Here is a 27,753-nt window from a genome sequence, read left to right on the forward strand (position 1 = left end):
TTAGCAAATGGCCGGGAATGGCGGTTGGCAGCTTACAGGAGAAATTGCCATTAAAGAAAACAAAGTTGGTTGTGTCACAGTGTGGATTGGGAACTGTGGGGACAGGAGGCTTCACCTTTCTTCCCACATGTACAAGTTTACATATGTTTTTTAAAAAAGATACATGTGGAAAGTGAGATGTGAGAAAAGCCATCTTCTTTTTATGGTTAATTTCGTCTCTTCACATATGAAAGTATATATAATTATATATGTGTATATGCATTGCATATCTATATTGTTTAGATCTGAACAACCAGAAAACAGCATTACTGTTACTAATACCAATAAAGCCCATCTCTTTGGTATCAGGTATTTTATACTGAAGTGAAAGGGGGGTTCATAAGTAATGTTGGCAATGTTCAAATAATCTCTGTAGTTTCCTTTTTTCATTTACTGACGGAATTGTTAAGCACTTACAATGTACCAGGCGGTACACTTGAGGCAGGAATGCAAAGATGAACAAAAGAACATGATTCCTCTCCTTGAGGGATCACAGTCTAGGGGGAGGAGGCAGAAATGTACTAAGTTATAGCTGTATGAGACTTGGTATAATAAAGGGACATAGGAGGTGCTATGTGCTGACCCACAGCAGACCCTCAAAAAATATTTTTTTTGAATAAATGGATGAATGAAGGAATCATAGAGTAGGAATCATCTAGTGATTCCTAGAACTGGAGAAATAAAAGATTGTAAGAAGGAGGTGAAGTTTAAACTGTGTCTTAAAGGCTGAACAGGAGTTTTCCAAGTGGACAAGGATGGTTGAACATACCAGGTGGCTTGTACAAACATGGAAGCAAGAGTATGGGGAACACGTATAGTTCAGTTGGCCCAGTGTCAAGGTTCGCATGGAGTGGTGGTGGGGGGACATGGTTGAAAAGAGGAGTCGGAGCACAGACAATGAAGAACAGACAACTCTATTCTGGAAATGGTTGAGGTCCAGTGAAGGATATTGAGTAGAAAATTGATGTGCTTGGATTTTTTTTTTTAAACCTTTCTGATGGTGGCAGAGAATGAACTGAAGGAGGGAAGACAGGCTGATTAAGAAGCACTTATAATAATCCACAGAAGAGACAATGAATAAATCAGTGACAGGAGGAATAGAGATGAGGACAGATTGAAGAGTAATTTGGCCTAGTAGTCAGTTGTTACTGTAATTATTAGATAGGACTCTGCATATGCATTTAGGAACTGAGAACTTTGATACATTTTTATAAGGGTTAGAAATGAAAATGTCCCTCATTTTATTTCAGTCTTTAGCTACTACCCAGTTTCTGTTTAACTTTTTTCCCCCATTCATCTTTTTTTTAATTTAATTTTATTATGTTAGTTTAACTTTTATAAGAAAAGAGATTGCATTACTATCTTCACTTTTTTTCCAGTCCCGATTATTTTTACAGCTTTAAAAATTGAGATATAATTCATATACCACATAATTCATCCATTCAAAGTGTACAGTTCTGTGGGTTTTTTTTTTTTAGTATAATCACAAAGTTGTGCAACCATCACCACAATCAATTTTAGATGATTTTCATCACTCCCAAAAGAAACCTTGTACCCACTAGCAATCACTCCCCATTCACTCATTCTCCAGTCCCTGGAAACCACTAATTTACTTTCTGTCCCTATGGATTTGCCTACACTGGGCATTCTATAAAACAAAGTCCTACAATATGTTCTTTTGTGATTGGCTACTACCTTTACTTTTGCTCATCCTTAGAGCCAGGAAATTGGGAGGGGACTAAAAAATGGAGAAAACCTTTGAGAATCTGCCCTTTCCCTCCAAAGACTATAGAGTCCAGAGAAGGTACAGTTAGTTGCTTAGAGCTCTGTAAGAGGCCAGATAGAGGTAAAAAAATTTTTTTTCAGTAATGATGCTACCTCTAAATTATCATAAAAATACATAATAATATTTCCATGCATTAAATGCTTGTTAGATGCTTTATGTACAGTAGCCCATTTATTCCTTACAACATATTTATGAGGTAGGTATTTCACTTTTTTATAGGTAAGGAAATTAAGGATCAGGCAAGAGGTTACTTATTTCATATCTCACTTTGTATGAGCTCAAAAGCCATGCTCTCGATTACTGTTTGAGAACAGGAAGCACCCTATTTTTTTTAATTCCCAGGTAACTTTTCCATTTCTTTTTTATTTGCCACTTTTCATGATCTTCACATTTTCCTCAACTTGGAGTAGCTCACTTATCTTTTGGCTACTGGCCTCACCTTTTGAAGCATTAGGAAAACTCATGATAGATTGATGAATAAAGAGGTTGTGGCATATATATGTACAGTGGAATATTACTCAGTCATAACAAATAGTATCTTGCCATCTGTGGCAACATGGATGGACCTAGAAAGTATTATGCTAAGTGAAATAAGTCAAACAGAGAAAGACAAATGTAATATGATTTCACTTATATGTGGAATCTAATAAAACAAATGAACAAACAAAAAGTGGGAGGTACAGGCTTCTAGTTACGGAATGAGGAAGTCACAGGGATAAAAGGTACAGTGTAAGGAATATAGTCAATGGTGTGTAATAGTGTAGGGTGACATATGGTAGCTGCACTTGTGGTGAGCACAGCATTCTACACAGATTTGTCGAATCACTATGGTGTATACCTGAAAGTAATGTAACACTGTGTGTCAGCGACACTTCAATTAAAAAAGAAAATAATAGCAACCAAAGATACTATCTAAATTTTTTAAAATAAACACAGTGGGCATAGTGTATCATAGAAGTGTAAAACCTCAATAGAGGACTATGGAATAAATACTGCAACAAATAAGAAAAAAGAAAACACATAAAAACATGTCTTTCTTAAACAATGGTAGGACTAAGAATCTCCCCATTTCCCCATCCTTAGATGGGGTTGGGAGAAAGCTCTATTGTGAAAGTGGGTCAGGGTAATTCCTGTTTAATCACCCAGCCAAAGGATAAGACTCATTACTTGAAAAATATAGGCATTTATATATATAATGATTATGATTACAGAAATCACATTTTATTTATTATTTCTTCTCAATGTTTTATGAGAAACGTGATAATCTGATTCAATGTTAAACCAACTCTGGCTTATTGTTTGGATATAGACTGTGCTGTGAAGAGCTGTCCGCAGGGGTCAATGATGCATCAGCTGTCAGCTCTCTATTCTAGCAAACTTCCTTGAGTGAAGTGGCTCTAAGAAATAGCTTGTGTTTATTTTCCTTCTTTCCCACTCTCCAGGTACACTAATTTATCTTTCTCCCGTGTGCCATTGTCTAAATCTTCCTTGAGATTATTGTATCAGCCAAGTGTAGTTTTGGGAAGGTGAGATGGCTTTTCCTATCTTGAATTTAAATTTAACAAGCACTTGTGAAAATTAGTCTTTTCAAGTATCAGAAGGGAAGAAGGTATATGTGAATGCCTGAGAATGTAAGAATTTACTTGAGGTTGTCCCTTATGATTCTCTAGTTGAAGATCATTCGATGAAACCCACAGTATGGGGGAAGCTTCGCCAAGAAAAATAAAATGCAGGTTTCAGAGGGACCCCAGAAATGTGTTTCATGGGATCCCCTGCCTCAGGCATGTCAGTGTCCTAAGCACTCAAGTACCACGAGACTGTTCTCTTTGTGAAGAGATCTTCACGTATGTAACTTTGTAACTCCCATCCTCATGTCAGTGTTTGATGAACACATCAGAGTATATTGAGTTAGTCGATGGACACTTTGTGTTGTTTACTCTTTCCTGAATGTTGGAAACTACCATAGTCAGGGAAATTACAGTCTATGAGGTCAGATGTTATGGAAAGACAAAGAAGTTGGGTCAAGTGTCTCTCCCACATGAACAAAAACAACAATGGCATTTATTCAACACTGATAAATATACTGACACATTGGCTCAATTAATCTTCATATGTCCTAGATGAAGTAAGTCCCATTATATCTTCATTCTACACATAAAGAAACTACAGATTAGGAGCGCCTGGGTGGCTCAGTAGGTTAAGCCGCTGCCTTCGGCTCAGGTCATGATCCCAGGGTCCTGGGATCGAGCCCTGCATCGGGCTCCCTGCTCAGCGGGAAGCCTGCTTCTCCCTCTCCCTCTGCCTGCCTCTCTGCCTACTTGTTCTCTCTCTCTCTCTGTCAAATAAATGAATAAAATCTTAAAAAAAAAAAAAAAGAAACTACAGATTAGAGAGTTAAATGATTTGGCCAAAATCAAAATGACCACAGAATGATAGAGCTGTGTGTCTAATTTAGGTATGTTTGGTGGAAAGCCCCTCTTCTTTTATTTTTAAAGAATTTATTTCTAAGTAAACTCTACACCCAATGTGGGGCACAACCCTGAGATTAAGAGTCACATGCTCCATCGTCTGAGCTAACCAGCCACCCTGAAAGCAAATCTTCTTGACTCTTCCACATGTATTTGCATCCATTCTTAACATGGCTATGCAACATAATTATATGATAACATTTTGCAAAAGCATGGCTAGTTCTTTGCCCACATAACCAGAAAAAAATGATAGTTCAAGCATGACGTGTTATAAAGAAAGTAATTTTTATTTATTTATTTAAAGATTTTATTTATTTGACAGGGAGATAGAGAGATAGCACAAGTAGGCAGAGAGTCAGGCAGAGAGAGAGGGAGAAACAGGCTCTCCACTGAGCAGGGAGCCTGATGTGGGACTTGATCCCAGGACCCTGGGATCATGACCTGAGCCAAAGGCAGCCGCTTAACCAACTGAGCCACCCAGACACCCCAAGAAAGTAATTTTTAAAAAAATATTTTATTTATTTATTTTATTTTGAGAGAGATCGTGTGAGTGGGGGGCAGAGCAGAGGGAGAGAGAGAGAGAATCTGCAATGAGCATGGAGCCTGACTTAGGGCTTGATCCCACAACCCTGAGATCATGACCTGAGCTGAAATCAAGAGTCGGATGCTCAACTGACTGAGCCACTCAGTTGCCCATAAAGAAAGTAATTTTGATTTATTTGACTAGCTGTTAATGTCACCCAGCAAGATGGTTGGGTTCACTGAATTATGGAACTGGTCAACTTCTCTGTGATTTTTCATAAGTATGCTCTAATATCCACTATAAAGGACTCATAAAATCAGAGGGGAAAGGTAGAGATGGATGCAAATAATTGTTGGAATTAAGGAAGAACCAACATATACAAATAATTAGAAAGCATTGTAACCTTTTAAATGTTCATTCACTCATTCAGAAGATATCTATTGAGTGCTAAGCATTCTTCTAAATGCTAAAGACATGGCTCCCCATCCCCATCTGACTAGACAAATGATAAAGCAATGTGGTGTGTGAATGCACACATATATGCATGCAATATTTTTAGGTGGTTATAAATTCTGTAGAAAAATAATGCAAGATAAATGGAGAAAAATTCATTATTATATAGTGTGATTGAGGAAGACCTTGCTGAAAAAGTGACATTTGAGTGGATCCTTGAAGGAAGTTAGCAAGCCAGTCCCATGACTACTGGGCATAAGTGCCATGCAGGGGGAACCGCAAGAGCAAAATCTCCAAAGGGGAAATTTGTATTCAAAAAATGGCAAAGAGATCAGGATGGATGGAGGTGAGAGTATAACCCTTAAAAAAAAAATACCTCTAATATTTTTCTCTTATCCAAGTGCATTATCTTGTACCTCCCATAAAATGTTGAATAATAATGGTAATATGGGAATGTTTGCCTTATTTCTGACTTTAGTGGAAATATTTTTAGCCTTTTCCTGTTAAGCATGATGCTGGCTTTTAGGCTGACATAGATATATAAACAAAACCCCCATGTGTTTAAGTTGCCTATGGCTGCATAAGAAGCCACACCAAAATATAGAGACTTAAAATAATAATCACTTTATTATTTCATGTTTCTCTGGGTTAACTGGACTTGGCTCATCAGTTTTTCTGCTTTATCATACTTCAGCTTGGGCTGTAGTTGCCTGGGGGCTTGGCTAGGTTGGAGCTACCAAGATGGCTCACTCACATGTGTGGCAGTTGGTGTTACATTGTATGGGAGCTGAGCTGGAGCTGTTGACTAGAATGCCTAGTTCTTACTTTGTTTGGTCTTTCCATATGGCTTGGGCTTCATCACATTGACAACTGGGTTCTAAGAGGAAGGAAATCCTGGGCTCCAAGGTACTAGAAAATCAATTTCTCTTCATCCTCTTGGGCAAAACAGTCACAGGACCAGTTGAGATCCAAGGGTTGGGAAATAAACTCCGCCTCGTGATGGTAGAGTGTCATATTTATAGAAGGAGGGGAGGAATTGACAATGGTTATCTCTGGAGGCTATCATACCATCAATTCCCTATTTTGCTGTTGTTATTATTAAATCAAATTTTGCTATTAATTTTTATAATGCTTTGTCAATCTTCATGAAGATGACCATACTATTTCTCCTTAGACCTATTGATATGATGAATTTTATGGTTTTTTTAAAAAGATTTTATTTATTTATTTGTCAGAGAGAGGGGGGGGGGAGAGAGTACAAACAGGGGAAACGGCAGCCAGAGGGAGAAGCAGGCTCCCCACTGAGCAAAGAGCCCGATTCGAGACTTGATCCCAGGACCCTGGGATCATGACCTGAGCCAAAGGCAGATGCTTAACCGACTAAGCCACTCAGGCATCCCTGGTTTTCTAATATTGAACTATCCTTAAATACTTGGAATAAATCTCTTTTGCACATGGCTTTATCTGTATGATTCTTCATGAGATCCTTAGCTTCTGTGATCTGAACCAGGTCTATGGAGGCTTGTAAAACCCTCAGATTATTCTCTTTTTTGCACTTCTTTATATACATGGAATGTATATAAATCTAGATGTGCCCCTCACCTTAAAAAGTACATTTTTGTTTGCAATTTTGAGGCCTGTTACCACTGGGCTCTGTCTCCTCAGCTTCTTTCTACTTCCTTCCTTTTTTTCTTCAGTGAATTCTGCTGTTTTGGGCATCCTTTTAAAAATATTCTGGAATTTATATCCTAGTTTTACTGGAAACAATTTGTATTTTTGTTTTCCATTTTTTTCTTTTGGATGGTTTTCAGGAAGAGGAGAAAACTGAAATCATGGTCATATCAGAAGCCCCAATATATAAATATAAAATTTTTACAGAAGTGAATATACAAATATTAAATTGATTTTCACAAGCTCTCAATAGGTATTTTAGAGTTGAAATTCAGAAGGGAATGATTTCATTATTTATAGAAATAGGGATGAGATTATTACAAGTTACTTTTTTGTCTTCTTTGATAGCAAATATTTCGCTCTCTCGTGGAAAGCTTGAGGCAATTTATATTGGTCCCAGGGAAAATTTTTCTCCTCCATCAACTCCCAACTGTATCTTAAAAATGTATAAATTATAGGTGTTTAACTGATAAGGATTGTTTAAGTGATAGTTGGATGCAATTGGGGAAAATGCTTTTCCTTGAAGATGGACTCCAATCACTTCCCAAATTGTGATGCGTTGAGGGTCTGAAGAACAAGTCTGGGAGTTAGCAAGAGGACCCCAGGGTGGGGGTATGGGAAAAGGTGAGCATTAACTTTCGAAGTCAGAGAATGCTAGGGAAATCAAGAAGGAAACAAATGCAGTCTTCCAAACAACTAACTTTTGGATCCATCCTAGTAGGGACTAATTGCCCTTATTAACTATTCTGTGAATTTGGTAGAGTAGGCCTGGATTTTTCACTAGGCAATAGACTGTTTGAGGTATATTATCAATAGTAAACAGTACAATTACAAGTATGTCTTTAGAATAGAGTGTTTTAATATCCAAATGTTCTCATTGTGAGTCTTTTTAAGGTCGTAAAAATGGATTTACATTCCTGATTAGAAACGATTCTTCTGGTACTGCAGCTGGGTGATCTGGGCCATGGAGACCCTCCCCCAGCCCCACCTCACACCTGCTACTGAGGTAATGCCCACAGTTCTGAGGCGTTTCCATCCCTAAGAGGAACAAGTGGGCTGTATGTACAAGTTACAGTGTAGGAAGCAATACCTCCGGTTCTGAGCCCTATTTTGGGCACTCACACATCCACATTGCGGATGAATGTGTGAAGGGACAAATCAGGATTAACTGCATTCTTAGAGATGCAGTCCTGGGAAAGAGGATGTATGTACTTTTATGCTTTTGCTGTACTTTGTGGCTAATTATATCATGTCATTCTACACTTGTGGTGCATTTAATAAATAAAGTGATTTATTGCTAGTAGGAAACAATAACATTTGATAGTGTTTTCCAAACACACAAAATGCTTTCATGTACGTTATACAATCTGTGATTTCTTGGGAATGTTTGGCTAATATAGATTAGTTGCTTAGGGACCCCTACAACACTGTGTTATCAAGAAGACAGGTTACTTCATAGATACCTGGTTTCAATGCAAAATTACATGTTAGAGTTATGGTGGTAATTAATTTACTCAACAAGATATTTTTAGAGGCTCTTGTGGTAGAGTGAAATTGTTTGATGAAATGAGACTATAGACATTTCTAAAGAGCTTTTAAGGATAATACCATCTTTTTAAGATTTTATTTATTTATTTGAGAGAAAGAGGGAGAGAGCAAGCAGGGAGAGTGGCAGGCAGAGGGAGAAGGAGAAGTAGGCCACCTGCTGAGCAGGGAGCCCAATGTGGGGCTCTATCCCAGGACCCTGGGATCAAGACCTGAGCCAAAGGCAGATGCTTAACCAACTGAGCCACCCAGGTGCCCCTAATACCATCTTTTTAAAAAAACAGACAGACATGTTGAAGTTATCTTATAGGGACGAGAACCCCAATCTGGAAAAGCACAGCTGTGTAATGGATACCTGAGGAATATGTTAATATATATCCTTCCTTCTTTTTTCTACCAAGAGAGTTAGGGTTTCTCTATCTTTGTTTCTGTTTGTCTCTGCCACACACACACACACACAGATTCAGTATCAACAATGAGTTGGATTATACTTATATTTCAGTCTTCCAGATATGTCCATGAAATTCAAGGTTGGAATGCTCATATTGAAAACATTGCTGCCAGCCTTGAGCTGATAAAATTGGTATGAAAGTTAGTCTCTGGCTACTTCACAACTTTCTCATGAAAGTCTGCAGATAGTAACCTCCCAGGATGGAAAACATGGACCTGTAGGTGACAGAATGAGGCATTTGGGCAATAATCAACTCACTAGATGTGCTCCCTCCCGCTGTGCACCTCTGTGGATCACCTAGGATGATGGTAGAGTAGGCCAATTGATAAAAATGTCATGCATAACTCCAGAGCTGGGATGGAAATGAGACCAAAAAAATCTGTAACTCGAAAGAAGAGCATCTGTCAATGCTGGGAGTTCACTGCAGAGACAAGCTGTGGGGACCTAGAGACAGACAGAACCACAGGACCTCTTTCTTAGACTAATAGGTCCTACTCTAGCAGCAGTCTCCATGGTTGATCATAATTTCCTCCTTTTCAACTCTACGCAGCAGTGTGGATAACACCTGGAGGAGGTGCCCCCAGCATCTGCAGAAGTGGCTCTCAGCTTTGAATTCCATGAGAAACAAACTTAAGGTCCATTTATCTGCTGACGAGCCCCAAATTCTGCTCTTACTCATTCTTAGCACTTGTTATCAACAATGATTGGTGAGCTTAGAGCAGTATGGGCTCCTCAGTGTCCTTCCTTCTCTCCTCCTTAGCTCCTTTTTGTTTTCCAGATACACAGAGCTGAGGAGAGCAAGAAATAAAACCCGTTTTGAAGTTGCATTCCTCCACCTTTGTTCTCTTGGCATTCACACCCAACACAATACCAGGCCACTCCCATTATGAAGTGGGTCCATTCACACTGAAATCATCTCAGATTCTTTGAAGGGGGAGATGCTAAAACCACTTGGAAATGGTACAGCAAGGTCATATTTAAACCTTTCTAGTCTAAATCCCTCATTTTATGGCTTAAGACAATTATCTTGGGCGTCTATGATGATGTATGATGCACTTGTCCTCACTAGGGCATCCATTGTGTTCCTGATCCTGGAAAAAGTGCTACAGCCTTTCTTTGGTGTTAGAAATATAATCAACATTTATAATCCAGTGCCTACTATAAGCCTTATGTATGACGGGGGGAAGTGCCTTGCCTTAGTAGGAAGAGCCTGGCAGAGGAGAAAAGCAGTTATTTTAAGGGGGGTATTCACACCACCAAGAGACAGCAGAGAAGGAGGAAGAAAGCTTGGGGGATTTTATTGCCTCAAGAGACTGAGCATGACAATATAGATATTAGAGATAGGCATAATGCCAGATTCTTTAGTAGAAAATTCCAATTCTGCCTTTTGAATGTCTATGTCTAGTCATCGAGCAATGAAGGAGGAAGGAGTTTGGCAGTCTTTTGTAATTTGGGCAACACTTGGATGTTTTCTAAGAACTGCAGCTCTCACGTGACACACCTGCTCTGACTTAATGGATCAGAACTCCAGGCAGCCCCTGCCTTCCAACAGCACATTTCCTGGGGAGGGAGAAGGAGTTACCCAGTTGGGGAGTCCCAGGACCAGGCATTACTGTGCTTGTCTTCATCCCTAGAATACAAGAAACTTTATATTTCTGAGACTTGATGTTAAAATGAGGAAAGAGCAGATAGGGCGCCTTGGTGTCTCTGTCGGCTGGGCGTCCAACTCTTGATTTCGACTCAGGTCATAATCTCAGGGTCGTGAGATCGAGCCCTGCATTGGGCGCTGCACTGGGTGTTGAGCCTGCTTAAGATTCTCTCTCTCCCTCTCCTTATGCCCCTCTCCCCTACCCCCTCTAAAAAAAATGAGAAAAGAGCAGAAATTTGGGGAGTAATAGAGGAGGATCACCCTCTGTACTGAGGAAAGGATCCTAGTGGGTCTTAGTAGAAAAAGTCCTGAGAGTTTGGGGCTGAAATAACCCTGTCCTTGAAGAATTATGGAGAAAATTTTTACTTAATTTTCTCCTTCCATAGATTGGATAGACATTGCTCAGGAGTAGACTTGCATTATTCCTTCTGAATCACTGATTAATTCACCACAGCAGAGATATGCAGTCATTTCTGACTTCTTTTACATCACAGTATCATTTCCATAACTGAATTTCTATGATTCTCACATATACCATTAAAATATTTCTGAAGTATTTTTTTCCTAATAAAGGACAAAATTTAAATAGTATTAGCATGAAATTTGGCTGATCAGGGGCTTCTTGTCAAGTTAATACACCACGAGGCCTTTCTCTTAAAAGATGTACATTCCTTTCATGTAGAATTCACTGGATGAAGGTACTGCAGAGGGGCAGGGAAACTCTTAATGCATACACCACAGGAAGTTTGGGATTCTTTAAAAAAAGTAGAACATGGAAAGACTAAATAAGAACAAAAACAATTTTTATGAAGCTCTTTCTTGAGTATGCCATATATCTTTCAAAGGCAGATTATTGATTTTAAGAACCATGAAAAGAAAAAAAATGTGCATTAAATCCTCTGCAGTCTCCATTTTCAAAGATACTTTGTTTAAAGGTTTATTGGTGTCCATTTACAAAGAAATAGAAAAATGGCAACAACTTTTAATGGACAAATAGATCATTCTGTGGGCTAATCCTTCTCACCCTCGAAATGCTTTACTTGGTGCTTTTTCTCTGGGCTCTGAGTTAATTGCAGGGTTAATAGAATTAACCCTATTGCTCCTAGAATACCAAAAAATGTGTCAACCTACGGAGCCAAGATTAATTCTGGGATTCGAAGAAATCCCGTGTTTTGAAAGCCGTAACATGATATTGTAATGTAGATAAACCTGGGAAAAACTTAATAGAGACGTATTAAAATGCTGGGGGAGAAATGCAGTACTCTTCTATTGAGAACTTCAGTCCTTTACACTAGTCAGACTGATGTACTTAAATAACAAGTGAAAAAGAAAACAAAAGACAGAAGTGCTTGAAAAGATTATTTAGTTTAGATTTTTACATCCTGTTAAGGACTGTACATAACCCTTTTGATGAGATACCCATTCCTATGGAACCATTACAAAAGCTACCGCGTGCCAGCCATGGGTTTGAAAGGCAAGCTGATAATGATTGACTGAAACTGAATTTGTGAGAAGCTACCCATTAAAAATGGGGAAATACAAGGTCAGATATCTATGAAGGGAGTTGGAAAGATCTGGGAGTATTGTCTGAAAAGAAGGAGGGAAATTTCCTCAGTCTTCAAATATATTAAGAGTCATCATTCTGAGGATGATAATAAGGAGTTCTCCATTTTTGCTGAGCTTGGGTGAGAGGAAATAGCTTGGATCTGCTGCCTGATGGATTCCGTTTATCTAAAAGGAAGGACTTGGTATGGAGAATTAGTAAGAGGGTAAATGAATGGAATGAATAGAATAAAACTTCTACAGCAAAGTTTGTACCTAATATTGACACTTAAGATTTAACGTTCAATATCTCATTTGAAAAGTTTGGTTAATAACATGTCTACTCTAGAAAATTCTTTTTTTTTTTTTTTAAAGATTATTTATTTATTTGACAGAGAGAGAGAGCTCATGCACATGCGCACACAAAGCAGGGCGAGGGGCAGAGGGAGAGGGAGAAGCAGGACTCCCTCCTTCCCCCCCTGCTGAGCAGGGAGCCCAACTCGGGGCTTGATCCCAGGACCCCGGGATCATGACCTGAGTTGAAGGCAGATGTTTAATGACTGAGCCACCCAGGCGCCCCTACTATGGAAAATTCTTAAGGCTCTTATTTACCAGCTTGAACTATGGCAAATGTCATATGAAATTCATTTTAGTTGAGGAAAGAAGCATTTAGTGCTCATAGTGCAAGCTTATCCAACATGAGCAAAAAAGAGTCTTGAGAGAGAGAGAGAAAGAGAGAGAGAAGCCAGTTTCCTTCTCATATCTCTTACTTTGGCAAGTATAAAATGCCTCATTATTAATATATATGAACATGTTCATTGCATTTCTTGCAAGCATACCAGCTGAAAATTAGTATGCTTTCTAGCTAATGAATGCTTGTGTTTTATATATCATTCATAATTCCTAGGAGTTTTATGCCTGTTATACATAAAGGAGATTATTGATTTACTGTTTTTCCTCATAATTAATCTCATTATCTGGAAAAAAAAAGCTATATGGCATATATTTTAAGGAATTAAGCTTTTCTTTTTGTCTCTATAACATCCAAAAAACAGAGACAAAACAGAACTCCTTTATATAATTAGGAAAACAACTTTTGCCTGGTTAAATCCCCCAGATCTCACAAGTTTGAAATATGACTAGAACAAAATATTTTAGAATTTTTTTCCTAGAAAAATAAAATTGTTTTGCAAGTTCTAAACCAAGCCAATACAATATTTCTGAATGTATGTTTATGATGCTTAGGATATAATTACAGAGGAAATAAATAGGTCTTAAAATGAAGCCTTATTTATTCTGAGTGGTCTGGCCTCACTGAGGAGATAACATTTGAGCTCATAGATTTGAATCCTTTCTGCCACTTCCCAGCCTTGTGATGTTGGACAGGTGACTTCTCTGAGTTTCAGTTTTCTCATCCATGAAATGAAGATACTTACTACCTAGAGAAATTGTGGGGCTCGAAGAAGAAAGCAAAAGTAACACAGGGTTTGACACGTACTAAATACTTAGCTAAATAGTATTAGTGAATTATGATTATTTTTTTTTAAGTAGGCTCCATGCAAAGCATGGAACCCAACACGGGGCTTAAACTTACAACCCTGAGATCAAGACCTGAGCTGAGATCAAGAGTCAGAGGCCGAACTGACTGAGCCACCCAGGCACCCTGCAAATTACTATTTTTACTAATCAGCTGTAGATTTTCCTGCAAAAGGATCAGGAAGCAATTTTGTTCACTGTGTTGCATTCTGCTCAGGCTACACAGAGCATTGTTTCTCCCCTCTTGGCAAGCAGAATCACATTCTGAGGCTTGATTTGCTAATTTGTATTAAAACAGCTGGAGAAACTCCAAAGGAAGGCTGGGTCCCCACTAGCAGGATTGTTTGTCAACTGATTGACCCGGTAACTGTGCCTGAGTCCCAGTTCTGAGATTTCTGCCTCCCCCAGAATTGACATGCTATCTCTTTCAGGAACCGGATTCTAGCCCAAGGAGGAGCCTTTTTGGATGCTCAGTAACTGCATTTTAAGAGGTTTTCCATTTTTGTTTTTCCCCAATGTAGGTCAAAGCGTGAAGAACAGAAGGATTGGCCGAGGGGAAACAGATGTTTATGTTCATTTCATAATCGTAGGGCTGGGTGGTTGTGGAAGAATAGTACAGAGCATCCAAGACGTCCAGAGCTACACCAAAACCACCCCCAGGGTCCCTGGCTCCTTCCTGTTTTTTAAGACTCCTTTGCTTCTTCCCCTGAGAGGAGGCGTTCTCTAAAATTTCCCTCAATGAGCCCATCAACAGTCTCCCGGTCAGGCCAATGATTGTTTTCCAAACAGCAGGCTCAGTGAACAGAGAGATTGATTGTGGGACTTTGTTAGTCACAGCCGAGGCTGGTGCTCAGGGCACCCCAGTTTGCTTAGTTGGCCCCTTTCTGCTGTCTTACAATTCCTACTCCTCTCTGTTCTAAGCTCTGAGGCTTCCCAGCCCTCCCCGCCCCAGCCCTCTCCCAACACTTTCTGAGTCTCAGCCTCCTGCATTCTCTTTCTTCCAGGATCTCTCTACGCCCAGCCTTGACAGCAGGTCTTTGACGAGAGCACTCTGGTCCTCACTTAGGAATTTGCTAGTTGTTTCTGAGAGGTTCTAAAGGCCTTTTCTGTTTTATGCGACTTTCCTTGTCAGAGACTCCCAAGTCAAGAAATTGTATATGTGGATATGTATTTTTAAATTGCTTTTTACTGATGGAATGTTTTATCATAGAACTGTCCCTCTTGACTTGATTTATAGGCACCTTATAGTATAAAGAAAGGTTTTCTGAACTTGCTAAATTACATTAGATTGAACTATATGACCTTATGATATCCAAAAGATTTTGAGCTGTAAAATGGAAGTTTCGTAGGTTCCATCTAATAAGAAATGCTTAGGATGCTTGTTGAAATCTATATTTATCTCTCTTTCTCTCAGTGGGTTTGATATAGCAGACTAAGGCTATGGCATGGACTAAAGAATCTGCATTTTCAACAAGCAGGTTTTTCTGATGAGCAGGCAAGTTTGGGAAGTACAGGTATGTCATTTGTAGCAGAATAAACACCTCATTCAATATGGTGCTTAGGGCAGTTTCTATTGTTTATGTGGGTCTACTATATTTTAGCAGAAGAAATCTCAACTTAGTGATTATAGTAAAGATTACTAGGAGTCCAATAAAATCTGTTTGCATTTTCTTTGGGTGTAAAGCTAACCTCTGTCACAATTACATGTGGCCCAGGGTCTAACTTCTCTGTAATGAAGTGTGAACAGAAGTGAAGCATGCCACTTGTAAATCTGGCCCACAGAACCGCTCCTTGCCCTCACTCCTCCCTATTCTTTTATCGTCCACTGTCTCGACACATGGCACTATTAAGCCCCAGGTAACAGCAGAGTCACAAGATGGAAAAAAGTCCGTGAATGGCCACATGGGGCAGAACCATCTCATCAGTACGAACACTTGCCCCGCCTGTTATATGAGCAAGAAATAGAATTCTAATAGTTTGAATCATTATATGCTCGAGTCTATTTGTTACAGTATCCTAGTCTATTGAGTGTGGTGTTATTACAAGAACCTAAAAAAAAAAAAACAACAACAGCAAAACTGTACTGTTGGCTTAGCTGTTCAGTGGCAAGTGATAAAAGAGTCTGGAAAGATCGAGATCTACGCTCTCCTGTGGCAAGACTGTAGTTTTGCAAAACTATTATCTGTGAAACCTGGAAGGTAAACTGAGTTCCTACAGTGTCTGTAGCACTCAAAGGAAAGACTAGGGAAAACCAGAATGTTATTGTATGTTAATTGTTACTTATTGTGTTTAGCAAGGTGTTCTAAGAAAGAAAAGAGCTGAATCGGTTGTTTTTTTTAAGCAGAGATTGATAGAACACAGGTATTGATGGACTTACAGAGTTGTAAAATTGATTATTTTTGGATTCCACAAATAGAAGATATAATTAAAAAAGGAGCCATAAATGTCCATTTCTCTGTTTAAGCAGGAGAATCAAAGATACGATCCCTTGCATCTAAACCTCTTCCTTCATACGGCCTCTTGGTGGCTATTGTTAATTTGAGGGGAAAAATAAAAGACATTGGCTACAGGAGGCAGACAAATAAAGTATGTTTAAGAAGTATGTCTAAGGAAGACATACTTTGGTCTTGGATGTTGTTACTGGTCCATGGAATTTACCAGAAACCTGGTAAGTTTTTGAGATTTGTGTTTCCAAAGAAATGCCAAACTTGGACGGAATATGCTTATAGCTATAAAACTACACCGAGTCCCCAAATTGTACAAGCAAGAAGCAGGCTGTGAAAATGTTGTAGTCCCTGAGGAAAACATGCTCCCAAAGGCCTCATTGAGATGTGTGTCACGGAGGGCAATGGATGAACAAGAAGAACCTCCTAGACCTGAGCCAGGAAAAGTCAAGACTAATAGAAGCAAAGTCAAGACTAAAGGAAGCCTGAATTTCTCCTCCCAGAGAATAGCATCAGGGTCAATTCCCAGACACTTCTTCCATTGACAGCACAGAGGGTCTTCCCAATGTTTGCTACCAGGATTCTGTTATTGCCATGTGTCTCCCATTCTTTCCTTTTCTGAAGGGGTTTTGAAAATTTTAGTTATTCCATCCCTGTTCTACCATTGTTTAAGGGGTATAAATGGGGCAGATGATGAATCTCCTATTGCACCACAAGGAACCATGTCTCCATCAGATAGAAAGAGCTGTGTATCACCTGCAAACACTGGACTCTGACCTGGTGCGGTGACAGAATAGGACTCTGGGAGGTCCTTCTGTGGAAAAGGGCAAGTTGGTTTTACATGGGGGAAAAGTGTGGACGGATATTTAGTGGCTGGAGAGTCTGTTACAAGCAGAGATGTCTGGTCTCCACTGAAATCTATTCTTCCCTCTCTTGGGCCTGCAGGTGGGTTTCCTATCCCAGCCTCTCTTAGACTGAGGCGTGGCCTCGGGACTCATTTACAAGTCCTCTGGAGTGTGACTGGAAATGATGTCTGTCACTTTCAGGTTTGGCCCACAAAACTTTCCATTTGAGTTTGTCCATGTTCTTTTTCATTAGGCTGGTTGGATGCAGGTAACTATGAGATCTCAGGGGATGGCAGGGTCACAAGATGGAAGGAGCCCGGGTGTCTAGATGACTAAATGGAGGGAAGTGGCCCCACTGACTTGATTACTTGCCCAGGACCGTAACATCAGCAAGAAACACCCTGCCATGGTGTTAATCCCTTACATGTTTGGGTTAGGTTAGCATACCCTAACAGTGGCTTTTTGATTAATGCTAATAGCTATAATGCTCTACACTGCTTATGTTGTTTGTGTACTGTCTCATGGCCTCCATTTACTCCTTTACAAGTCATTTAACCTTGGGCATATTGGTTAATATCTTTGTGCCTTGATTTCCTCATCAGTAAAATTGGGAAAAGAATATACCTCACAAGAGCATTGTGAGGAAGCCGTGAATTGATGTATGAAAATATTGCAAAATGCCTGAATCATAGCAAAGACTCTGAAAGTGTACAGCTACTGTTATTGTTGTTAATACATGTACTAGTGACACTTGAGTTTCATAATTAACACTACCACACTGCTTGTTGGATCACACATGGCCGTAGAGACTCATGCTAAGACCGGAAACGAAGAGCACTGGAAATAAAAGCTGTGGAAATAAAACCAGGTGGATACACATGAATCAAGTCCTTTTGTTTCATGAAAATTGGACACATTCAAGAAGCTGGTGGACTTCAGAGCTTTTAGGAACAATGCCAGGCCACTCTGTGACTCACAGTTGGTCTCTATTGAATTCATGATGGAATTTATCCTGAGTTACACTCGGAAAATTGACTGTTTGGATTCTGCTGACTAACCCAACAGGTGGCATGGACTTTTGTATGTGGGAAGGTAAATTTTCAGCATCATATCAGCATCTGCATCCATACACAGAGGGTAGGGTCTCCATCATAGGCCCTTGCAATCTTGTGCTCAGGATTGATGAGGGAGAGTGTTTCTCTTGAGTTTTCTTACCTGTCCTTTCCTGAGAGGTCTTGTTTGTTGCCCATCTTCATGCTGCCTTTTTAAAACAGGCCAACTGTACCCAAAACATAAATGTCCAATGTGCTGGGCCATCCCTGAGCCAAATTTGTTATTTGTCTCACACTAAGAGGGAGAAATGGCAGATTTTGAAAAAGCTATTCCCGAAATAAAATACTGTTTCCCTGAAGCCCAACCTCCATGGGCAGGTTGGTAGTAAAATTTATGAAGGATTTCCTAGCCTGGACGTGAAGGGAGTTAGAACATATGGAACTAAGTGTCTTGGTCACAGGGAGCCTGTCCACTGGAGCCTGAATTGGTCTCGCTCCTTGGTTTGTTGCCAGCTAAAACTGGAATGCAGGACTGCTGAGAACTGCAGATGCTGTTTCCAATCCTGGGAGCATGGTTGTTTTTGGGTCACAGATACTTAATTTTTTTGATCCCTCTTCTGTTCTTCTTTCTTACTCCCAAGAGCTGCAGCTCACAATTCATAGTCCCTGCGGTTTGCTTTGGCTTTCCGAGTGTAATTTGCACCCTTGAAGCCTCTGAATGTGCTTGCTTCCAGAAGCATCTCAGGGTGGAAGGAACTGTTCATGTGATTCCCGCCACTGCCCCTTTGGTGTGGCCTCCAAGCATCCAGAAAAAGCATGAGCCACACATTACACCCCCTCAAAAGGAGATATTGGGAGGTTGGATACCTACAAGATTTTGTGTTTTTGAGCCCCACTGCATTTAGAAGGAACAGAGTAAGTGAGTCCACTGGTCCATTCTTGTCTCCTCTTACACAAACTTCTTTTATATTTTCATCTGAGGTTAAAATCTGGTGATTTAGTTCATAGTCCCATGAGAGTTGTTTCAGGTTTCCTTTTAGCTTATAGAAAATGAATCTCATCCATTCTCTAGAGACTCTCAAGTGTCTTCAGAAAGAGCAAAAGAGAAACTCCTGAGTAAATATTCCCAAATGGGTATAACTATGTCACAAACCTTTATAGGCCCAGGATTTGGTTTTATTCACTTTCTATTATTTTGTGTTACTCCCCCTCCCTGGTGGATTGGACAGTTTCCCCTGATCTGGCCATTAAGTTGTGATTAAGTCTACCTTGGATGGATCACCATTTAATTTAAGGTGAAAAAGTTAGACTTGACTTTCAGCTCTCTGTGAAAACGACTTCCTTTTATATCTCACTCAGCTGATAGAACAGCTAGATTACCACCCCACCCCCATGAATGCTGTGAATTTCCTGCATAGATGGCTGGATTTGCAAATAGCAACTTCAACAGTGAGTTTTGAAACGCAGGTGGTTTTTTGACAAATTCTAGGAGGTACGGGTGATAGAAGAAAGGGCCACAGACAAAATCAGTTCTAAGCCAGAGGCTGATGGAAATGGTGAATGAGGTACACCGTGCACAGGCCCCAACATGAATAGGCTTATTTGACACACCTGTGTACATGAACATATAAACCATGGACGATCTAACTTGACACACAATCTAAGAAAACAGAAAATGGAAGTGTTATCCTTATGTCATATGTTCTGTGAAACAGAAGCATGAGTGGCCCTATCGACTTTCATCCTGCTGCCCCTAACTTGTAGTCCTAGCCCTTGTTTGAACTTGGGGTCATTCTGAGGCATGCTCTGTATATAAGAACTGTAAGTCTTTGAGGGGGCCTCTCAAAATTTAGGTAGGCTTTTGAATATAATGCTCATGGAGCAATTTGCAGCTCATCTGTTTCCAAATGAAATTTATGCATTGCAGAGTTACATTATTCAACAGATGTGACATTGGATGCTTGGGTCAAGAAAACTCAATGCTATGTTACAATTCCAGTAGAGATAAAATAGTACTTGTGAACAAAATAGTTCAAAAATAGAATAAATTTAATAAATTTCTAAACATATTCATTCCTAAAGATTGGACCAGCCGTTTGTTCGTTTATTCAGCAGTTTCAATGGGCTAGAAATTACCTAAGCACTTGAGGGACAAAGGTGATTAAGACATATGAACTCGTTTATTCAATAACTATCTATTGAGAATCTACTGTATGTTGGGGTCTTTTTTAAAAGTTGGATATAGAGCAGTGATTAGATAGAGCAGTGATTAGTGTCCTCATGGAGTTCACATTCAAGTGTGGGATAAAAATGGTAAGCAAATAAATAGAAGTATAATGCCAGTAGTGTGAAATGTTATAGGTATGTAGCAGGATAAGTGGTTAAAGAGTGACTCTGTGTGTGTGTGTTTGTGTTTTTGTGTGTGTATGTATTAAATAATGTGGTCAATTGAAGCTGAAGAGGATCTGGGGGAACAGTGTCAGGCTGGGGGAAGGGCAAGTGTGAAGTCTTCAAGGAAAGTGGGATATTGGTGTGTTTGAGGCATACCAAGATGGCTGGTATGGCTAGAGCAGAATAACTGAAGACGAGACTTAGGTGGTGGGGGGTGGAGAGATGACAGGGACCAAGTCATGGAGTGCCTTGTAGACCATGATGAATGATGGGTCTGAGTGTGAAGGGATTGGGGGATTTGGGCTGTGAATAGCCCCCCTGCCAGCTGTGTGGAGAGCTGACTAGAGGGGGGCAAGGTTGGAAGCAGGGAACTGAGAGGTGATTACAGTAGTTTAGATGAGACGTGATGGTTTTGGTTCTAAGCAACTGGGTGCAAGACAGTGGTCATGTACTTGCATGGGGAAGTCTAGGAGAGGACCAGATTGGGGCAGTTAAAGAATTTTGTTTTTGAGGCGCCTGGGTGGCTCAGTCGTTGAGCGTCTGCCTTTGGCCCAGGTCATGGTCCCAGGGTCCTGGGATCGAGCCCCGCATCGGGCTCCCTGCTCCGCGGGAAGCCTGCTTCTCCCTCTCCCACTCCCCCTGCTTGTGTTCCCTCTCTCGCTGTGCCTCTCTCTGTCAAATAAATAAAAAATCTTTAAAAAAAAAAAAAAGAATTTTGTTTTAACAGGTTAAATTGGAGATGCCTATTAGATATTCAGAGGGACAGTTGGATCTATGAGGCTGGGTCTCAGGGGGAATATTGGGACCAGAAATATAAATGTGGGAGCCATTGGTAGATAAATAATAATTAAAGCCATGAGACTAAACACAACCAACTTGGGTATGAGTATAAATCAAGAAGGGAACTGAGGGACTGAACACTGAGGTTTGCCAACATATACTGTTTGGGAAGAGACAGAGTAGGCAGCAGAGGAGATGGAGAGAGATTTGACAATAAAGGGAATAAAAGCCAGGAGAAGCTGTTATCCCAGAAACCAAAAAAAGAAACAGTAATAAGCCATAAAAAAGCCTCCAAGCCATCCAGTAAGATGAGAGCTGAGAACTGACCATGGGATTTGGCAAGACACAACCTTCTCCCTCAGGAGATTCAAGCACAGTGGAAGTGGGAAAAAGAAGAAAACAGATAAATTGCTCTATATTGTGGAAGCTGTCTTCTAGAAATGTAAAGAAGTTTCTGGAGATGGGTTGAAGATGGAGCAAGGAACTCTCCTTATGGAGTCAAGGGGGCTTGGAGAAGAAGGAAGCCAGGAGGAAAGATGCCTGCAGCAGATGTACTTTTGGGCGGAGGGAAAAGAACTAAGATTCATAAAACTTAAATATTTTTTCTAGCTGGTTGTTAATTTTTTTTACAATCACTCATTCAAAACTGTTATTTCCCCTCCCAATTTAATATCCCACTACTATTACTCCATGCATATTTTATCAATTATCAATACATGCGATTACTGTATTATAAGGACATTACATACATCTCATCACATCCTACTCCATTTGGAGGATACTCTTCAAATTGTATTTTTCTTTGTTGTAGTCTTTATCTTTTTAATTTAGAGGTGGGGAGGGGCAGAGGGATAGGGGAAGAATCTCAAGTAGGCTCCATGCCCAGCACGGAGCCTGATGCAGTGCTTGATCTCACAACCCTGAGATCATGACCTGAGCTGAAATCAACAGTTGGATCCTTTTTTTTTTTTTTTTTAAGATTTTATTTATTTATTTGACAGAGAGAGACACAGCGAGAGAGGGAACACGAGCAGGGGGAGTGGGAGAGGGAGAAGCAGGCTTCCCGCTGAGCGGGGAGCCGGATGTGGGGCTCGATCCCAGGACCCTGGGATCATGACCCGAGCCGAAGGCAGACGCTTAACGACTGAGCCACCCGGGCGCCCCGAGAGTTGGACGCTTAACTGAGCCACACAGGCGCCCCTGTAATCTTTATCTTTTAATTACATTTTAATTTCCTTTCCTAACTGTGTGCAAGTGTAGAGAATTTACTCTTTATAATAATAGCTACTATGTACCTCACACCATGTGTGAGTCACTGTTCTAAGAATTTCGCAGGTATTAATTTATTTTGTTCTTACAAACACTCTAATACTTCTATTGTCCCTTTTCTTTTCTTGTGATAACTGAGGGACAGAAATGTTAAGTAACTTGCTCAAGGCCACACAGCAATGGCAGTGCCAGTATTAGAACTAAGCTCTCTGGCTTCAAAGCCCACCGTCTTGAATAGTATGCTCAAGTATGCTTCCATCCTTATTATTGTTATAGCTCTACTTTCCTGGGATGGGTAGCTGTTAGGGAAAAATCTTCAAGGGATAGTCTCTCTTAGACTTCAGCTGCAATTTTCTAAAGACTCAGGAATTCAGTTGCTGCTTGTGATTTCAGAATGCACCAGTAGGACCCAGGGATTGGATACTGGATACTTGTCCATATGGAGAAGAGAGGTAAAACCATAGAGTGGCCAAAATCTTTAAGGTGCTTTGGTACTCAAATAACAGTAAGTATATACACATTTGAAATGTAAAATAATTTCATCCTGGTGGAATCTAGTGGTAGTTCAGCCTTTGTTTGAGCTCTAATATATTTTTTATAGGTTGACTTTATCCCTAAAGATGGTTTTATCTTCTTTTTTCTTATACTAGGCTGATAACTGGTTCAACCAATAGATGGGGATTGGGATACATCATTTTCAAAAGCACTTGAGGCCTCTCCCTTTAGTCAATTTTGGGCCTCACCTTTGATCTAAAAGTTTTTGAAATTAGGTACCAGCCAGTTTTCCTTTCGTGGCAGAAAGAGGGTGTAGAATAAATAACCTTTGCTAAGATGTTTCCATGTCAAGTATCTTAGTAACTTACTTAAGTCCCGGACCTCTTAATCTTATTAGATGCCCCCCCCCCCTCCTCAGAGTGAGTCTTCTGTTCTCTTTATTCTGTTCTCATTAAAATGTTCTTCTCTGGTCACAGTCATTATACTTTCGGAAAAGCTTAAGGGAGCCAGACTTAAAATTTGCTCTTAATTTTACAAATATATATATATATATAAAAAGCCTCTGGGAAGTGGATATTATTTTCACTGTGGTACTGTGGTACTCTCCCAATGTGCCATGTAATAGTGTCGTAAATCATGTAACTGTAGGAGAAGGAGGGGACTTAGGTGATTGTTTAGTTCTGGAAAAGAAGCTACTTCCTAACAGAGAGAGGATTTCAAAAGGCCACATAGCAAAGTCAACATTCACACAGGTTTCCTGTGGGCCACTTCCCCTTTGCTGAACCTGACCCAAAGCCAAGGTAAAGGAAGGGAAAATTTTCTCTTATGAAATCTCAATCTCTGATAACTCACCAAGCTGATCACTCTGTTGAAAAGAGTTATAAAATTAGGGTACTATAAACTTGAAGAATTTCATGAACTTGTTTTTGAGGAACAATAGATATGTTTTGGAAATTAAGAGAAAAAGTAAGAATGAAAATGGAAAAATTGATGGGGCGCCTGGGTGGCTCAGTTGGTTAAGCGTCTGCCTTTGGCTCAGGTTATGATCCCAGGGTCCTGGCATCGAGTCCCGCATCAGCTCCCCGCTCAGTGGGGAGTCTGCTTCTCCCTCTGCCCCTCTCCCTTTGCCCCTCTCCCTGCTTGTGCTCTCTTTCCCCCCTCTCTCAAATAAATAAATAAAATCTTTAAAAAAATGGAAAAATTGAGATAAGCTATCACATTGTCAAGTACACCTACAAACTTTAGAACACTCAGAAAATAAAAGTAACTGAAAGGATTAAGTTGTGACTACCGTATTTTAACTGTCATGCCTTCAAATATTTTATGTCCAATTTAATCCTTTCTGGACATACTCTAAAACGATTCAGATGTTATTTTTCTCTTTATTTTTACTTTAAAAACACATTAATTAAAAGTGTTTCTTTGAATTCAAGATACAGACTGCCTAATGGATAAAACCTTTCAGTACTACCCCCGCCCATCTACAGCCCCAGGAAGATAAAATCACAGGAGTACAGCCACCGATTGTTACAGAAAAATGAGTGTTCTAATGTTTGTTAATCTTACCATTTCATTTAAGAATGGCGTGAGGTAAATATATGAAAAGTGGCAACAATACTTCTTTCACTAGTTGTGTGGTTAGTGGTGATTTTTTTTTTTTTTTAATGGTGTTGCACTTACATTTTAGAATGTTCCCATAAAAAGTTATGAATCTTCCCAAGAACGTTGCGTGAAATCTCTGGCCCCAAAGCCTGGAGGGCAGTTCAGGGTATTTCCCCAGTATTCGTCATTTGATTTAAGGAGAGGGGGTGGGGAGTTGTGAGGATACCAATGGACGGACGAATTGTCCTAACCGTTCCGGCAGAGACCTTGGCTGTGTGTTTCGCTCCGGGACCCGGCGGCGGCCAGGCCCGCAGCCCCTACCGGCTGCCCTGCGAGCTAAAGCAGGCCCCTCTGAAGTTGGGGTGTGGTGGCCCGCATCGCGCACCCCGTCCGCAGGGCAGGGTTTTCCGCCTTCCCTTACCTGCATAGTGGTCAAACACAGTGGGCACATACTCCTCTGGGAAGGCGTCGTTGGCGTAGCTCATCAGCAGGCAGGTTTTCCCCACGGCGCCGTCCCCCACCACCACACACTTGAGCATCTTCTTCTCCTCCGTGCCCCCGCAGCCGCAGCGCCTGTCACCGCGCTCGGTGCAGCTCATCCCGGCGGCTCCAGCTGCCGGCATCCGGCAGCTGCTGTGGCTTCTCCTGCTTCTCCCGAAGCCCATGGAGCGCGGGAAGCGGGCGAGCGGCGGGCTCGAGATCACCCTGCCTTACTTAGGGCGCCTGGGATCACACGGACCTGTCCCAGGCAGCCGGCACATGCCCTCGCGCTTACCATACTGGTCAGGAAAGGTAGCACACATTTGGGAGAATGATTAAAAGCATCTGTCCCTTTCCCCTTTAGTTTGAGTTAAGAAACCCTCATTTTTTCTCCGAATTCGCTGTGCTCTTCCACTCTCCAGCCTGGCTAGAAGACACGGTGGAATTCCGCTAAATCTTCCCCTTTTTCCACTTCACATCTAACATGGAGGGAAGCTGGGCTTTTTAATGGAGTTTTCCCCTTGCTTCCTCCAGCTTGCCGAGTACCAGGAAATCATGGGTTTCCTGCTGCATTCCATATTAGGATCAGTAGGCTGGGGAAGGCTGCAACAATGGGAGCTCTGTGTGTGTGTGTGTTTGTACTTGTGGGGAACGCTGCCAGGGCATGGAGTGGGAAAACACTAGGGGTCCCACTGCAGGCTCAAGCTGTCCGACTTCCTGTTTCATCTGCTGCTGGGGAGGCTGTTTGCCTGGGGCTGGCTGGGAAGAAGCTGACGACAGGATGGAAACTGGGGAGTGCTGTCTGCCACAGAAACAGAGGGAATGGTTTAAGTGAGCAGAGAGAACCACACCAGCCGTTGTAGGATAACAGATGACATCATCCCTCACTGAGTCACCAGTGCAAAACTCTGCAGAGTAAAAATGGACAGTTCTTCACATACTTAAATGAGAAACTTTATAGGCAATTCATCCAGGCGATAGAGAAGAAAACCTTCCAGAATTACACTGTTTCAAAGGGAAACATTCTTATAGATCATAGGTATGTGTGATCAAGTTTATGAGTTGCCACATTTGAGCACAACGCTCAGATGTGTACTCCAGACATGAACATCTTTATGGTTGTAGCACATAAGAAATCAACCAGACGTGGGACGTTTGCATCTTCTTATTTTAGCGAACAAACACACACGTGCTTGGCTCACAGTCTTGGAACTGAGAGTATGTGGGATGGCTTTATTGGTTTGCTTCAGGTCCCCAAATGCTGCTTTTGCTTGGATGGTTCCCTTTGAGCTTTACTCCTATCCGCTTGGGTCAGCCTGGTCCTCGGCCGTTACGAAGGAGCCATCGGCAGCTCATTTATTTGTCTGTTGGGTTGCTCAAAATGAAGCTCCTTTGAAGCCCTGTGTTTGATTAATGTACTTGGTCTTGGAGAAGAAGTGGAACTCTGCAAATGATTTTGACAAATGGATCAAGACTTTTTTGATGGGGGAGTCTCAGTTAATTTGAGATTTGTGAGCACTTATTTTAAAGCATTTAGATTACCCAATTGATTTGAGAAGGTTTTTGTGTGTGTGTGGGGAGGAGATGGGAGAGAAGTCTGTTTTAATAGGTGGCTAAAAATAATATAGGTAATATAATAATATAGAATATTACTATAATAATGTATATATGTAAAATGATACATACACATATATATGCTACAGTGTAACAGATAGAGCCCCAAATTTCTTCTGTTTTAGATTATAGTAACATTCACCATAGTGCTTAGTATCCCAATATTTTTTTCCTAGGTTGTGTTGCCGTAACAAACAACTCCCAAAGTTCAATTATTTAAAGTAACACGTGTATTTCTTGCTCACATTGTTACCCATTTTGCATATTTTTGTCACGCGCATTCAGGGATCTAGAATGGTGGAGCAGCCACATTGAGAACCGAGGTGATCGCTGTGGCAGAGGAAGAAATTAATGTGGTCAAGTGGCATTGGCTCCTAAAGCTTCCTCCTCAAGGTGACATTTCTGCTTGCATTTATTGGCCAGAGCAAGTCACATACCCATGCTAGGTTCAACAAAGTCAGAAGTGTAATCCTACCATGTGTCAGGAAGGAGGGAACCAAATATTGGAGAACAGCCTGAACAGTTTAGAGGTAGTTCAGATCACAGAGATATTTTAGTTAGTTGAGATTACGTTAGCAGTAGGAAAGTTGAATTCTTCATGGTTGGTGTCATTTGGGAGCATTTGAAGGCACCTATGACTGCATGTGATTTATATCATTTTATTTTCATTTAGTCTACGCAAAACATTGGGAATATGTGATAATAAAATTGCAACTTGAAAACTTATGTTTTTCTTCTAGAAAAAACCCTCAAGGGTGAAGGTGGCAGCCAAGCAAATCTGTGCAGGTAGAGTGGTTGACAATGTCAGGAACCCCAAACTGAAGATGAACAAGACCACTTTGAGCACAGCGGGCTGATTTGTGTTTGGCAGAACTTTGAGGCGTTCTGACTTTGACCTCATCCCTGAGATCAGGCAGTAAGTATGGCATGGAGTAAATATTCTCGAGCAATGCCTGGCCCCACCTGTATTCTTACACTACAAATATGCTTGAGCCCACTGAACACTTGGACTAAGAAAAAACTGAGAAATTGGATTGGGTGAAATGTGGCTATATCTGTGTTTAACCTGAATCTTGTGTCATCACACACAGATATTTAAGTCCATGCCAATTGGTATGT

General features: G+C 40.7%; 1 protein-coding gene across 1 annotated transcript in view; it reads right to left on the reverse strand.

The window, feature by feature from the left end:
- Positions 1 to 25,182, reverse strand: part of RHOJ (ras homolog family member J) — a 79,285-nt gene extending 54,103 nt beyond the window's left edge. The window contains exon 1 of the mRNA XM_021701430.2: positions 24,962 to 25,182. Coding sequence (XP_021557105.1) covers positions 24,962 to 25,163 — 202 coding nt within the window. The 5' untranslated portion in view covers positions 25,164 to 25,182. The remainder of the gene's footprint in view (positions 1 to 24,961) is intronic.
- Between the last annotated feature and the right edge of the window lie 2,571 nt (positions 25,183 to 27,753).

Source organism: Neomonachus schauinslandi, chromosome 9, assembly GCF_002201575.2.
Source record: "Neomonachus schauinslandi chromosome 9, ASM220157v2, whole genome shotgun sequence".
Taxonomy (NCBI): domain Eukaryota; kingdom Metazoa; phylum Chordata; class Mammalia; order Carnivora; family Phocidae; genus Neomonachus; species Neomonachus schauinslandi.